At 32.5% G+C, this 17265-nt stretch overlaps 1 protein-coding gene across 1 annotated transcript in view; it reads right to left on the bottom strand.

Annotated features, from left to right (window-relative positions):
- Nucleotides 1-15190, bottom strand: part of LOC114332571 (uncharacterized) — a 93353-nt gene extending 78163 nt beyond the window's left edge. Inside the window, exons 1-3 of the mRNA XM_028282392.2 lie at nucleotides 15099-15190; nucleotides 7184-7384; nucleotides 3355-3525 (exon numbers count right to left, since the gene is read on the bottom strand). Coding sequence (XP_028138193.1) covers nucleotides 3355-3525; nucleotides 7184-7384; nucleotides 15099-15120 — 394 coding nt within the window. The 5' untranslated portion in view covers nucleotides 15121-15190. The remainder of the gene's footprint in view (nucleotides 1-3354; nucleotides 3526-7183; nucleotides 7385-15098) is intronic.
- Nucleotides 15191-17265: the final 2075 nt, after the last annotated feature.

The following is a 17265-nucleotide window of genomic DNA, read 5'->3' as shown; positions in this document are numbered from 1 at the left end:
TATATACGAGTAGAGTAGTCGAAGCTAACGTTAACAAGCATTATTATTTGTTGACTTAGATCAAAATAAAAGAAAAACGAGTCAAATTACCTAAATAATGAAGTTTCATTCGTAGGGTTGAAATTGTTACACTGCACTGTGGTAACAAATGGATAAAACGTGGTCATGAACCATTAAATGCGTATCTATTAGGTGTGGATCCCTCGTATGAAAAAAAAGTTGATTAATAGCAAGCTGAAAATTTGTTAATAGCTTAAGGGTGTCTAGTCAGACAAACTTTGATATATGGGAACACTGGAACAGGGGAAGTTTTAGTTGTGGAACAGGTTATAAATTTGGAACGGTCAGACCACGAAAACGGCACATGTATTTTTTCCGACAGAACAGACTTAAACTCTTCGAACAGAGATTAAACTCTCATGCAAAAATCAGACTGCTATTTATCACCAAATGGGCGTTTTAATGAGTGGAACATGTAGAATATGTCAAATGCCAGGAATGATGACAGGTGATAAATAGCAGTCTGATTTTTGCATGAGAGTTTAATCTCTGTTCGGAGAGTTTAAGTCTGTTCTGTCGGACAAAATAAATGTGCCATTTTCATAGTGTGACCGTTCCAAATTTTTAACCTGTTCCACAATTAAAACTGCCCCTGTTCCAGTGTACCCATATATCAAAGTTTGTCCGACTAGACACCCTTAAGCTATTAACAAATTTTCAGCTTGCTATTAATCAACTTTTTTTTCATACGCGGGATCCAGACCTATATATTGTTCGTGCACTTTAATTGATCCAAAGCAATTGAAAATATCAATCAAAACGCAATATTTGTCCCCAAATTTGGTTATTTAAAATCGCAAATCTGAAGCAAATGATTGCAAATCTTATTATTTTTTTGAAAACCAAAATGGCGGAAAGAAATTCTAAAATTTTATTTTAAACGAATATTTTTGAAATTTTATTTTACATATAAGGGACTTTTGCTAATTTTACACATACAACTTCTTTTTGAAGAATACAACATGTACAACGCCCAAGACATACTCAACAACCGCCATAATCGTCTAGTATGCGTCATTTCACACTTTTGTATTCAAACAACTACCAGCAATGCAAAGGCAGTTAAAGGCAGCTAACCCTTTCCAGCCCAAATTATTTTTGGGTTTCGAAGTACATATCACATTCATTTCTGACAAACACTTACTGATAGAACTGTCAAATAAATCAATACAGCGCCAAATAAATCAATGTAGTGTCAAATAAATCTCAATGCAAGTGTCAAATAAATCAATGCCATATTGCCATGATCCCAAATGAGATCATCTGAGTGGAAAGGGTTTTAAACCAATGTAATTCTGTATCTTCTTACTGTACATTTTGGACATACTAAACGTTTGTTGCAGAACTCTGTACTTTTGAATGAATCTTTACAAAATTTTGATTATTTCAAGTATATTTTTACTGTTTGTTTAATAACAAATTGTATGCATTTGTTGTTATCAAATTTTAAGTCAACTTATATCTTACATTAATACATATTTGAAAAAGAAGAATCTGCTTCACAGCTATAAAATTGATAAACTACAGAACGTTTTACAGCGTTTTCAGTAAGTATACGCGTTCTGCTTCACTTTCACTGCCGTCCAAAATAATGTCCCATAACACATGGCTCACTTGTCCCTGAGCTATGAATAAGAATGCATCTGGACTTATCCTTATATCCACGTATTACGACTCTACGATAATATCAGAAAACAACTGTAAACATGAAAATCCCTAGATAGACACTTTTTTACCTCATGACCACAATTTCTGCATTTGGGACCACTGTGCGCTATTTTTTTACATGACCCAACATCACAAATATTGCATTGTTAGGTTGCACAACTTTATTAGTTTATTTATTGTTTGGCTTCTGATTTAGAAGGCCTTATATTAACCCAAGTTGGTATTATTATTGTAGGAAAAGAAAACTTCATGTCTATAACAAAATAGCCAGGCCCATAGTAATAAATGTATGTGAAACAGCAGTCGTCATCATCATCGTCATTTTGTCTTTGCAACCTGGTATTTGTCCCAGTCTGGTATTTTCATATTATTCGTTCTGCATAAATATGGTGGCATACGGTGGCTTAGTACAGTAGAGGGTATTCGCTCCGAGCGTTAAAACTGTCAAAGCAAAATCGACCGACCTGCTCATGGTGGCGGTTGCTTGAAAAGCTAGTAAGGACGATTTACTGTATGTTTAAATGGGATATTTAAAAAAAAATGCCACATCACGCTATTTGTTGTGTTGTTCACTGTAAAAATATATGGTGATGTGAAATACCTTTGTTTTCCTCGTCCCAAAAAAAAATTAGATTAAAGAATAAAATTAATTAATGCTGTTAGAAGAATAAAGTGAGGTTAAATTTTTTTCATATATACAAAGGATATGGCAATATACACATATGATATAATAATATTATTTACGTTTTTATAAGTTTTATACATATTACATACACTTTTTAGCTCTGATAAATCCTAATTGACTCCCAAAAAATACGGATACGGTATGTAATATAACCTCACTCTCGTAGATTATGTCAATAAATCTTTAAACGACAAAAAATATTTTTGTTGAACTATAAATGACACTATAAAATAATAACTAATGAATTATAACAATTTGTATTCGGTTATTATCACTACACAATAAAATATTCAAGTTTAACAAAATAATCCCATAAGACTTAATGCTAAAACGTCCTTACAAATCTGACAGCGTGTCACGTGACTGTAAATAGAGGGGAGACGCACGGAGCGAATAGTAGAAACAGGGGTCGTAACACAGAAATCTACCAATGACATGTTTGAAAGAAAAATATTACGTAGGGTACTGGACCCAATCAGTGAAAATAATAACTGGCGAATTAGACACATTGAAGAATAATACCAATACATGAAGAATAACAATATAGAGCACCAACACTAGGGCAATGCACTAGGCTGAAGCGATTACGGGTGGTCAGGACACGGGGTCCCTATGCATGGAAACAGAATCACCAGAAAATTACTTAATGCGAGAATTCAAGGAAAAAGACCTGAACCATCAAAAAAGGGATGAGAGGATAAAGTAGATGAGGGTGCCAAAAACCTCCTAAAAACACGTTCGTGAAAATGAACAGCAATAGATTGAGATTTTTGGAGAAGCCGAATGAAAGAGGCCAAGGGCCGACTTGTGCTGTAGTGACATTAGATGAATGGATAAAGCATTATTTACATAAAAAATAAAATCACATTTAACAAAAAAGTAATTATACCAACCACCGTCTTCTTCAAACGACCAAATCCTTTAATAACCAAAATCTATACCTAAACAAGCTTGTCCTTGAGGTTCACTTTTGTACTTCCAGTCCAATGCAGACAACTGCAAGTATCCAGCCATTAGTGGTACGTCTGATATCTCGGTTTCATCTCCACCAGCTTCCAATAGTAGAACTTTCCATCTGTCTATCTCGCTCAGTCTGTTGGCTACCACTGCACCTAAAATATTTTGATAATGAATAAAACAGAGATAGTACTTTAAAAAATAATATAAAAATATAAATATAAGTTTGTGTTAGAAATAAAGTATAGTGTTATATCTTTTTTAACCCTTTTCCCATAAATTTTCAGTAATGATAGTAGAGTACTACTCTAGTCATATATCTTTCAGCAACTTTTGAATGTTGGTAGGCTCATATTGAAAATTGTATCTGCATTTAATTGGTGAGTTCTCAATTGTCCTCTTCGTCTTCTTATTTTTGTGTAGACATGACTGTCTGTTTTTCAATGTGCCTCCAGTAAGTTGTCATTCCATCGTTTTCTTGTTCTTCCCACTGATCTTCTTCCTATTGGGAAACCGTCCGTCTATCGCCGTCCTTACTACTCTATTTGTTGTCATTCGGCTTATGTGGTCGTTTCATTCTACTCTTCTGTTTTTTACCCAGTTATTAATGTTATCTACCTTGCATTTGCATATCCGTCGTATATCTGCACTTCTAGCACTATCCCATAGTGTCTTACCATCGATTTTTCATCTCGGCTGTTTTCAGCATTTTGCTAGTTGTCAATAATTGTCTGCTTCAGAATTTCCCAAATATGGCAGCTTGAATCATGTACTGGGGTTTCTTGATTTTTTACAATATCTCTATGCTTCTTGAGGGTCTAGGACGTTTCATCGCCGCCGTTTCGATGCCGCCAGTTCGATGCCGATGCCGGCCGATTCATCGCCAGTCAATTAATCGCCATCTGATATATTTCCGAATTTTCGACAGTTACAATTATTATTTATTTTTAGTATTAATTAGGAATTCTAGGAAATGCGAGATATGACGGCGATGAAATGGACTGGCGATGAACCGGCGGCATCGAAACGGCGGCGATGAAACGTCCCATTCCGGCTTCTTGATTATTTTAGAGAATTTCAGATGCTTCTTTCTTAACGAAGAATATCTTGTGTGTGTTTTTTTAGGAATAATCTGGGAGTCTGTTCTTCTATTGGAAATCAATATATTTTTGCTTTTTCCTTAAATTCTTCCAAGATTATTTTCTATTTATGAACTTTTTTATTTGCAGTTAACAATGTTTAAACAATGTTTTTTTAGCTGTGTAAGTGTTGGTATCAATATTTTGTCACTTGTGTAAACGAGTTTATCTTCAAATATCGTTCCCTCCTTACCCTTCGTACTCCTGATTAAAAGCCGTACATAAATAGAGACCTAAGAATGGATCTAATGATAAGGTTGTTGCGCTGCTACGTTTTTACAACTTTGCTCTACGGATCTGAGATCTGGACATTGAAGCAATTACATATTAAGAAATTGGAAGCTTTTGAGCGTCGGTGTTATCGAAGAATGCTACGGATATCATGGGTAGACAAAATTAGCAATATTGAAGTTAATAAGAGGGAAGAAATTATACAGACAATAAAGAGGCGGAAGCTTGAATATTTCGGTCATATGGTAAGAGGTCTTCGTTCAAGTCTGCTACGTTTGATAATAGAAGGCAAATTGCCATGTTGATATCCAATCTTCAATAGAAGATGGAACCTTAAGAAGAAGACTTCTGTTGAAGGTTCTGTTGTAGTACTCATCCATCTATATAAAACACCAGTGAAGGTCTTTCTCGTTGAGTTTGCGAATAGTGACATGAATGCGAATAGAATACAGGGCAATACAAATAGCCCGATCAAAGAACATAAAACTTTACGAAAACCTCAAAAACAAATAAAGAAAGGATGAAAATTTGGCAATAGGTAGATGAAATTGTCTTTTATTATATAAGAAAAAGTTTACAATTCTACATCCCCTCCATATTACAAAAATTGGGGGTAAACCCCCTTCTCTGGAGTTAAAAAATATACATTCAAAATAAGTCTGCAATTGGATGAAATGACTAATTCTATTCAATATTTGTTCTATAGAGTTTTTTCAGAAAGTCAATACTTTTCGAGTTGTTTGAGAATGAATATGTTCATATTTAACAAAAAAAAAAAACATGTTTTGGAATCGGTTTTCGGAAATAATTCAAAAAGTAAGTATTTTATCGAAAAAAATATTCTTAACAAAAATATAGCTTACAAAGAGGTAAAAAAATGGTGTATGCATGAAGTCTGTAGACTCAGTAGAAGTAGAGTTGTAGCTAATGAAAAGTAGGTTATTATTCGTCAAATTCCAAATTGAATATTTCAACGTGAAATAACCAAAAAACGGAGCACTTTTCGGAGAAAATTAATTACAACTTTTTTTAAAGTTGTAATATAATAAATAAAATAATAAATAAAAAAATTTAAAATATTGTTGGTCCCTTTCATTTTTTGGTAAAAAGAATCGCGAAAATCACCCCCTAATTAGCATCTCAAATAAAATTAATCGTTACCGCTTCACAAGTCATTTTACTTATGTATTGTTTATATTATCTATAAGTTTCATTGGTTCAAAGTGCTGAGTTTTGAAAAAATTTGGTTTTAAAATAAAATGTTTTTTTATTTTTGAAAAAATTCCATTTGTTTTTCAAAATAACTTAAAAATCATTAGTAATACCAAACATCTCAAACAGTAATAAAATGTACGTTTTGCTTTTCTGAATATTTTGGTTTTTTTTTGTTTTCCTGTTAGACGAAAATTGGGTATGCTATGGCTGTTCAAAATTTGCATACATTCGTGATTAGTGACTCGTTCAAGCCATTTTAACTACAGCCTTTTAAAAAATAAGCACTTTGAACCGATAAAACTTACAGATAATATAAAAAATACATAAGCAAACTAACTTATGAAGCGGTAATGATTAATTTTATTTGGAATGCTAATTAAGAGGTGATTTTCTTAATTATTTTTACCAAAAAAATAAAAGAAACCAACAATATTTTGAGCGTAACTCACTTATTTTTAATGTTAGAAGTTTTTTTTGAAAAACAAAAATAAACCTTTTTTTAAACACTTTAAAAAAGTTGTAATAAGTTTTTCTCGAAAATGGTTCCGTTTTTCCACTTTGAAATATTTGATTTGGAATTTGACGAATAAGAACCTACTTTTCATTAGCTACAACTTTGCTTCTAGTGGGTTTACAGACTTCGTGCAGGCATCATTTTCTTTTACTTTTTTATAAGCTATACTTTTGCTAGGAATATTTGTTTCGGTAAAATACTTACTTTTTGAGTTATCTGCGAAAAACCGTCCAAAAACACGTTTTTTTTTTGTTGAAAATGAAAATATTTACTCGCAAATAACTCAAAAATTATTGATTTAGTTCAAAAACTCTATATAGAACAAAAGTTGCTTAGAATTAGTCATTTTATCCAATTCCGGACTTATTTTGAATGTATATTTTTTCACCACCGAGAATTGGGTTCACCCCCCATTTTTGTAAGAGGGGAAGTAGAATTGTAAACTTCTCCTTATGTAATAATAGACAATTTCAACTACCTATTGCCAAATTTTCATCCTTCTTTTATTTTTTTGGAGGTCAGATTGTTCTTTGATCGGGCTAAAAGTAATATGAATACATAATCTCATGTCATGTATTATTTTTTATACTATAAGTATTGTTATGGTATAAAAGAGTACCAACAATCGATGGCAATCTGTGTTATAAATTAATAAAAAAATATTCTGGTGGTAAATTGCAAGTGTGGTCATGATTATAGTAGCTAAATGTTTACCTGCAGATCCTGCTCCAACCACTATGAAATCATACGTATCTAGCAATTCCTCTGTCGGTACATCGATGGGTCTGCTTTCAGGATCGAGCTGTTCGTACTGAAAGTAAGCTAAAGCTGCTACTAGGGTAGGTAGAAAAACTGCTAAGCTGGAAACGGCTTCAGCTCCTAGTCCATACAGTGGAGCTGCTATCGCACTCATGACTAAAAAATATTAGGTATTAGAATATAAGTGCCACTACGAAAATTAAATATAAGTGTTAAACGTATATTCACCAGTATATTAGGTGTCAACGCCCTTTCGGTAGGGATCTATGAAGGAATATCACCGAGCCGCAAGCCACTATTACTTGCCGTACTTACTGCTTCCCCATAGGCCGATCAAACACCAGGGTATTCCAGCCAAATCCTCAGATTCTTGGATATCTTCCATCATAAAATTCCTGATTTCCGATGGATCTTATTTATCAGCAGAAACTTATTTTATTTATCAGGGCATCAACGTTAAAATGTGTTAATACATAAGTTGAATATGATACACTGGAAACTATTCGACAATTAACCATCATCTTAATTGACTCGACAATCCTTTGTGGATCTTGGCCTATTCGCAGAGAAGTCGCTGTTCCCGTCGATTCCCGAGCAACTTCCGTTCATCTTCTGACACTTAGAATCTGAAGGTCTTCTTCCATATCATCAATCCCTCTTCTATGTGGTCTCCTCTACTTATTCGAGCCCTGTGAGTTTGAGAATGTCAATCTCTTGATGAAATCACAAGGAAGTAGTTACAGAATATGAAAAAAAGAAATTAATATGCTGCTATACTGATGACGTATTTATATACAGGTATCAAAACCAACGATTACTATACAGGTACAAAAATTTGAAACGGTTATATCTATCGAGAAGACGCTGTCACTCACGATTAGCAGAGAACCTAAGAGAGAGTAAGAGAGAGAGAGAGAGATAGAGAGAGAGAGACGGAGAGAGAGAGAGAGGGAGAGAGAGGGAGAGGGAGAGGGAGAGAGAGAGAGAGAGAGAGAGAGAGAGAGAGAGAGAACCATGTAAACTACTGGCAAACAACCAACGTATTGTAAGTTATGAACTGTAAATATCTAGGAGTGAACATTACCAGTAGCAGCAACTTCAAGGAGGGTATCAAAGTACAGATTAATAGAGCAGCAATGAGATCTACGGGACATTTGGAGGAAAAAGGATATAAGCATGAGAAGTAAAGTGATAATATATAAAACCAGTAATGACCTATATATTCAAAAATATGGATATTTAAGAGTGGAAACAAAAATGATTATTATATCCGTGAATCGTTAACATGCCTTGTTGGGTTAATTTTGTGGACGTTTTCTCCACACGAAAAACCTCGAGACCTCGTCTCGAGACTAAAAGAATAAATAGAAGAATAATTTGAGTAATCAAAAGAATGGAATCCTGTTAGTTAGACCCCACCTACCTTCGAAAGAAAGTCAGTGTTGCAATCATGAAACGACCAAAGGTTTAAAAATGACAAAAGATACTAACTAAAACACATATCACAGTTATGAACAATATAATATCAACAAAGTTTACAGTTGTTAATAAGAATCTTCAGCAAACTGCTAAATTTCTTCAACATTACAGTTTATTTGCTTGAGACATGCACTGGATGTAAACATTAGTTGACAGCGACGTCGTCATCTGCAACATGATGAGATGAAGAGATGGCTACTTCCGTTCAGGTTTTGAATATTTTTGAATAACAGTTACTTGTATAATCGCGTAAATTATTCAATTATTTAATTAATAGGATTATTTTTTCACTAACTATGTATTCGGTGACTACAGTAATTTATATACTATACAATAAAATCTAGTAATCGAGAAAAGAGACAAAGTGATAACGTGATGTTAATAATATACTGTCACTATGGAACGAGTAGATACGTTTTGAATACCTTTAACAACTGTAATCTTTGTTTACATGCACTGCATGTCTTATTTGAGTTTAGTGTAGTTGAATTTGGGAAGCCTTAAAAACAGAAATATAAAACTCTATGGAGCATCGAGATTGCCGAAGGTGTAGTATCTTTATTAATTTGATGATCAAGTTATAATATCGAAAGATTAGTATCTTTATTAATTTGATGATCAAGTTATAATATCGAAAGATGTGAACTGTAATATACAGGGTGTTTGGTAAAGAATGGGCCATAACTTAACCTCAGGTTCCTGAGGTTAAAATAGGCCGACTTAAGCTAACTTACCTTAGTACAAAGTTTATAATAACCGAGATACAGGGTGTCAAAGTTAAACTTTTTTTTTATTTATTATTGAATATTTCCTGATATGTATGAGATAACAACATGAAATTTGGTATGTGGGGATTTTTTGGGTCGAGAAAACTAAATTTCCTACCAAAAATTATACATTGCCCAGAGGGCGCCACATACGCCTTTCAGCACTCATTTATTACGTTCAATTTTTTTTATCCCTCACTCTGTATAATTTTGACATTAAAATTTTTATTCTCCTATTAGTTTTACTTAAAAAAGGTAACTTCTTTCATCTCACTAAACTCAACCGTTTTCGAGATCAACGCATTTTAAATCTGCGATACACCATCATTTTTAGCATAATATCATTGTAGTTACACCCGAAAAATAAATTAAAACCATAAAATTATCCAAAAATGTTTCGCAAATTTCTTCAAATGGAATTTGCGATGCAATGACATAAATTTGAGAACTGGCTCAATTATTATGGTTTTTTTTCGGGTTATTTTTCGGGTGTAACTACAATGATATTATGCTAAAAATGATGGTGTATCGCAGATTTAAAATGCGTTTATCTCGAAAACGGTTGAGTTTACGGAGATGAAAAAAGTATACCTATTTTAAGAGGATCGGTACGTTTTTTCGGCTGCCATGCTATTCAAATGGGGATTCATTTTTTTCGAATCCTGAGAAAACTAATAAGTATTTTTAAAAAATTTAAACGCAGAATGAAAGATTACGTTATTAGCGAGGGCTGAAAGTCCCTGAGAACTTCTATAATGTTTATTTTAATAAGTTACAGGGGTGAAAAACTAAGAGAAAATGTAGTGTTATTTTTAATTTCAAATATCTCATTCAAAATAAACTTTTTATTTATTCTAAGGGACTTTCGGCCCTCGGTAATAATTTAGTCTTTCATTCTGCGTTTAGATTTTTCAAAAATATTTATTGGTTTTTTCAGGATTCGAAAAAAATGAACACAATGTCCGTGGTAATTTTTCCAAATCTATCTTTGTCATACAACGCACTTATGTAGTCGAATAGAATATTGTCAGTCAGACACTGACAATCAGTGACAATTTTAAATATTTATTTGACATGAATCAGGAATATTTTTAGTTGTTGATTTAATAATAACTTTGATTTTGTTGCTGAAAACATAATTATTGATTATAATTATGCGATTAGTTAATTAATTAACATTACAATTATTAACATAATTGATTAACTAATTTCATAATTGTACTCAATAATTATGTTTTCAGCAACAAAATCAAAGTTGACATTGACAGTTGTGACAGTAATTAAATATTTGATAATGATCATTTTTGATTAACGTTCGAACAACCGGCCCATGTGTATTTGATAAATAATTGATTTAAGAGGTGAACTTTATAAAAAGTTATTTATTGTGTATTATTTATGGAAGATAGAAGCAGAGAATACATCAAGATATATTCTGTGATCCAAGTATTTTGTTGGTAAAGATGTTCAAAATTGTAAGCGTTCCATAGTAACAATATATTATTAAAAAATCACTTTAACACTTTTCCTCTTTTCTCGATGGAGTATTAGTTTTTGATGGAGGTACATATAAATTATTACAATCCCTGAATACATAGCTAGTGAAAAAATTATCACATTTATTAACTGAATTAATAATTTGCAATTATACAAAAAATATCAGTTATCCAAGAACATTCAAAAGCCATCTCTTTAAGCTAGTTATGACATTGTCAAGTAGAATGACATTCTAGTAATATGTACATATCCATACCAGTGTGAATTTTACTACACGTAATTTGCCATGTAAAGACAGAAAAGGTAGGGATAGCCGTAAAATATTTGCGAATTATGTACCCATAGCCTTAAGTAGGTCTTAAGTAAAACTAATAGGAGAATAAAAATTTTAATATCAAAATTATACAGAGTGAGGGATAAAAAAAAAATGAACGTAATAAATGATTGCTGAAAGGCGTATGTGGTGCCCTCTGGGCAATACATAATTTTTGGTAGGGAATTTAGTTTTCTCGACCCAAAAAAACCCCACATACCAAATTTCATGTTGTTATCTTATACCTGTCTGGAAATATTCAATAATAAATAAAAAAAAGTTTAACTTTGACACCCTTTATCTCGGTTATTATAAACTTTGTACCAAGGTAAGTTAGCTTAAATCGGTCTATTTTAACCTCAGGAACCTGAGGTTAAGCTATGGCCCATTCTTTACCAAACACCCTGTATATTCAGAAAAAGGGGTGGATGGGTATATCAGAAGGCTAGATGAAAATCAGCTTCCACAGAAAATGTATACCTGAATAACCAAATAACGAAGAAAAAATGAAGATCAAGACGACCCTCGAATCTTGAAATCGGAGAAGCCAGAAGACATTTGTATGAACAGGATAATTGGATCGAGTCCTAATGAAGAAAAGTTTGTAATAAACTACCTGTAAAGTTGTACAGAAACGCAATTTAATATTTCACAAGGAAACAAAATGCTGTAGTCGACTGTATACCATTAGTTACAAAAAATTGTTTATCCTTTATTAAAGGTATATTTTATTTAAATATTACTTAAAGGGCTGTATCGCAGAACACTTTCGAACTAAAAAGTTCATCATCAGTGCTGTCAACAGTTATGTCCATTCTTGAGACACCAAAATATAGGGGTGAAAACCCTTTAAATGTTGTTTGTACAATTATAAAGTTAACATGTTTATATTAAATTGACTGTGATGTTCAGGGCTGCTTTATCCATTAGGCAATATAGGCAGTTGCCTAGGGCGGCACATTATGAGAGGGCGGCAAAAATACTGTACAAAAATATTTGTATATATGTATATAAAAATTATGGATCTGGGTTCTGTCATTAAAGAGTATTTTCAAATTACTTTACCGCAAGGAAGCCAAAAAATTGTGTCCAAATAAAACATATAAAGAAATAAGAAAGAGAAAAAGAAAAATTCAATTTGGCGAGGGGGCCGATGATGAACAAAACTTTTCAGCTAGTGATGAGATGAAAATCCACACATTCTATATATTATAATCGTACTGAATAGACGTCTGAAATCTTATCGACTTATTTATCAACGTTTTCGTGTTATTAACAGATTTGTCAAAATTACGCGATGAAGAAATTATTAAAGAAGCTGAAAATCTGATACAAAATAAACACGACCAAGATACATCATTCTTACATAAATGCATTCACTTAAAGGGTCATTTGGATACCACAATAAAATCACCAATTGACATATCTTAATATTTAAAGAAGAATTAGTGCAGTCACTGAAGGTGGATATGAGGTATTACCTCCGATTTCGTTGAACCTCCATCGATTTGCATGAAAATTGGCGAGTGGTTAGAGGATATCTCAAGGAACAAAGGTAACATGGTGCGAGAAAAATGCATGTTTTAACCGATTAAATCAAAACTTTTTGAGTTATTAAAGATCAAAGATTTTATTTTTTGTGAGAAAAATGCGTTTTTAACAGATTTTTCATAAATAACTCAAAAACTAAAAGATTTTACAAAAAAGTTATTATTACCAAAATTGAAGCTAATAAAAAACGAAATAAACTCCTTACTGGAAAAACCTTTTTTAATGTTAACTAAAAGTGAGTTATAGGTAATTGAATGTATATTTTTTTCGGTGAGTACCCAAATCTATGTATTCAAGCTTAAATAACGGGAAAATGATGCATTTTATAACATAACCTTATTAAACATTTGTCAAAGTACTTAGAAATATCTATCAAATGAGCCACCGAACAAGTTGATAGCATTAAAATTTATGCACCAAATATTTTTCAAAATTTATCTTTTAAAAAGTTTTCCAAAAAAATAACTTTAATACCTCCGTTAATTTTTAAGATATCAGGTTTGCCTACAAACCATTTGAAAGTAAATTTTAATGGATATCAAACAACGTTGAATTTAAACTTTTAAACCCCTTGCTTAAAAAAAATAAAAGAGTAAATGGCCCCGGTTACATGGTTCTCGCAGCAAAATTTAAGCTTTAAACGTTTCTATCTCGGTTATTTTTTACCCTACAGAAATAGTAAAACGGTAAAATATTTAATACAGAATAAACTAAAATTTGGTTATACATATATCACTTTTTAAGTATATTGAGTATTTTTGGAGTTATTATAAAAAAAAACTGAAAATTAAGATAATTTTAAAAATTCTTATTTTTTTAAATTATATCCTTTTTTCAAAAATAGGCATTCTAAACCGGTCAAAATTGTTGAAATCATTACTTATGCTAATATAAAGAAAATCTAAGGAGATTCTATTATAGATTTTAATTTTTGTAGAAATGCCGTATGTTATATTTTTCACTTTTTCCTAAAATGTTCTAAAGGATTCTCCTATTTTCATCATAACTTGCTTAATTGTCATGCTATTAACTTCTACTGGAGCTCATTTGATAGGCACTCCAAAGTACTTTTTAAAAGTATATTTTATAAAATGCATCGTTTTCCCGTTATTTAAGTTTGAATGCTTAGATTTGAGTACTCGTCGAAAAAAATATACATTCAATTACCCATAACTCACTTTGAATTAACATTAGTTTAGTTCTTTAAGTGAGGAGTGTATTCAGCTTTTTATTATCTTTAATTTTGTTAATACATAATACATAACATAACTTTAATACATAACTTTTTTGTAAAAGCCTATAGTTTTTTAGTTATACGTGAAACACAGCTTTAAAACATGCATTTTTTTACGAAAAAATAAAATGTTTGATCTTTAATAACTCAAAAAATTTTTAATTTATTATAAAAAATTTAACAAATTTTGCTTAGAATTTGTCTCTCTATCGATTTATGGTATTATTTAAAAAAAAATCACCCACGAGAACGGGTGGCATCCACCACCACGGTAAAAGCGCAAGTTGGCATCATGTCACATTTGTTCCTTGAGGTATTCTCTAACTACTCACCAATTTTTATGAAAATCAATGGAGGTTCAACGAAATCGGAGGTGAAAACCTTCAGTGACTGCACTAAGTGGATTGAAAGATATTTTCCCTAATTTTGACATTCTTTGCACGTTATTTTTTTATTTGTGCATCCCAGTTGCCAACGTGTCCGCTGAAATGTAATTTTCGAAAATGTCAAGAATTAAAAATAATTTCCTATCAATTATGACGCAAGAAAGTGTTAATAATTTGTCGATTTCGTCAAGAAAAAAATTTTTTTTTGAAAATTCTTTTTTTTTAAGAAGCCTCTGATGTGATCGAACTGGAATGACAATTTTTTCTGTTATAGGTATATAAACATCGTAGTTTAAATCCATTTTTAGTGTATTCTTATTTAATAAAAATTTCTGCCATTTTTTTTTTCGCAAAAATGGTACATGTTTGAAGGGCGGCTACTAGAGAATTGCCTAGGGCGTCAATTGACCTAAACGCGGCCCTGTTTAAAATAATCCTAGATTTAACATCAGGCAACACAGGACTCCCCACAGAACACGTGGGTTGCTTGTCCAGAGGGCAGATCCTCATATGACTACTGTAAGTAGGAACTTACTATCTGTAAATCCATTTAATAATAGTAAATACCGTAGCACCCCTCACAGATTTATATAACTTCTTGATATAGTAACTACATTTCTAGTAAAAACTCATTCAAACATACCAATTCCTTGTATCACACCCATCGTTTCTGGACACTCACCACAATCAATAATGCTAGTATTATGAATTTAAAATTGTAACATCCCAAATACATTTGGTATGTATATCGCATGATAGGCACTTTCGTTCAACCCCTCCAGTCAAAAATTGATACGTGACCCATTGATATATTAAGAATTGCTAAGTGTCTACTGCAAAGAGTGAAATTTTTTATCTTATTACCTCATAGGTACCGATTGTTACTCAGTGTATACGTGCAAAAGACTGAGTAGTATTCTTCATTTGCATATATCCTTTTGGGGAGTTAATTTCTGTAAAGTAATGATTTCTTGAGAAAGACGTCGTTTAACGATGTGCAATCTAGAGCGAAGAGTAGTGTGAGGAGTGAGACAAGATTGAATCCTTTCCATATCAATTGACGCATAAACGCTTAGATCAGTTGCTAGTTACACACTTAGCGACCGAAAAAGGAATGAATTTATAAGGGGAACAATTTACTGTTCAGGATATCGTAAGATGGGCTAAACAGAGACGCAGAGAGTGGTGAGACCATATCAGTAGAATGGACGATGAGAGGCTTGCAAAAATTGCAATTAAAAAATTTAATACGTCGCGCGTCGAGACCACTTGGAGTCGTGAAAGCAGAAACCTTGATGTAGATCTCATTAACAATGGCCAAAACTTCAAAACTATTAGAAACATCATGTAACTTACAGGGCTCGACTGCAAAAACATATCAGGTGTAATAAAAGATATAATATCATACTCTCAAACATGTTCTGCTATGGCCTATCAAAATACCTATCTACTGAACCTTTACCTTGAAAATCAATTAACACATTCGCGGTCATGACTGCATATGAAGTCATTTACTCCATAAGAATACGTGTATAAAATGACAGCGTGTCCGCGAATGTGTTAACTAGTTTTGATGGGAAATAAGCCACAATTTTACTAAAACAAAAATGATTTTATTAACGTTTCGACGTCCAAATCGGATGCCGTTGTCAAAATGCAAAAAATATTTATGAATTAAACAAAAATGTTGTTGTGTAGTAAAAAATTCTTCTAATAATTTATTTAATCCTGACTCATTTATATCGGCAATTCAGACATATAAATATTATACATTTTAAAGTAGAAGACTTAAAAATGGCATTGCCAATATTTATGAGTTACGTTCCTAGCTACTGTCCTATAGATCTTGGCCTTTGTTTCTGTCCGTAGATGTGTGTTGCGCCAGATAGTGTGTTTAAGACATCCTGCTGTGCTGTTGGCTTTGTTTACTTGTTGGGCAACTTCCGTTTCTGTGCCTCCATAACTGTGCATTAGCACTCCCAGGTAGCTGATACTTCTTTTCTGCTGGATTATTTTGCTGTCCACTTTCAGCTTGCATCTTATTGGATCTTTAGAGATTACCATACTTTTTGTTTTATTCGGTGATATTATCAATTCGGTGAACTAGAATCAAATATGATAAAAAGAATCACAAACGCACAACCGGTGGGTATCAGAAAATGAGGAGACCAAAGCTGAGATGTTTAGATACAGTGATGAAATATGCTGGAAGGACCGGTGTCCCCACCGGTCTGCAAAAATTAAACGCAGAGCAGAAAAATCGCGAGTGAAAGGGTTTTAGCTTTTTGGACAACACATTCACAATACAGAACAAGGCTGACAATAATTTGCCTCTTTGATTAAAGTGATTTAATTCAGCTGAATAGCTAATGTAGCTGAACATTCCAAAAACTTAGTACATAGTAGGCAAAAGTTCTGTATTCTTTACTTTATATACTTTAGTGTCCCCGGTAATACATCCAAGATCAAATTGGTGTTATTTTCAAAAATACAAATAGACGCAGCTCTGAGTATACATAAGAAATAGACCAATGCTGCGTTGTTGTCATTTGTTTGTTCATTATGGGAATGGAAGAAGGAAGGGTTTCTATCGGAAAGTTTTCTCAAAGCTTTCAGGTTTTTTGTTTCGTTAATACTTTAATAATGGCGATTGTTGTTGCCAAAATGGCTATTGGCCAAAGTGGCTATATTGAAGGCTCTGATCATCTTGAGAAATAGCAGCTATGATTAGGTAGGGAGATTGGGAAACAACAAAAACTATTCTCTCTTTGTCATCTACTGTCATATTATGGCATGTTATACAATCGACA

Source organism: Diabrotica virgifera, chromosome 3, assembly GCF_917563875.1.
Source record: "Diabrotica virgifera virgifera chromosome 3, PGI_DIABVI_V3a".
NCBI classification, from domain to species: domain Eukaryota; kingdom Metazoa; phylum Arthropoda; class Insecta; order Coleoptera; family Chrysomelidae; genus Diabrotica; species Diabrotica virgifera.
Note: the sequence above shows the minus strand (reverse complement) of the source record. Positions and strands in the feature narration are given on the sequence as shown.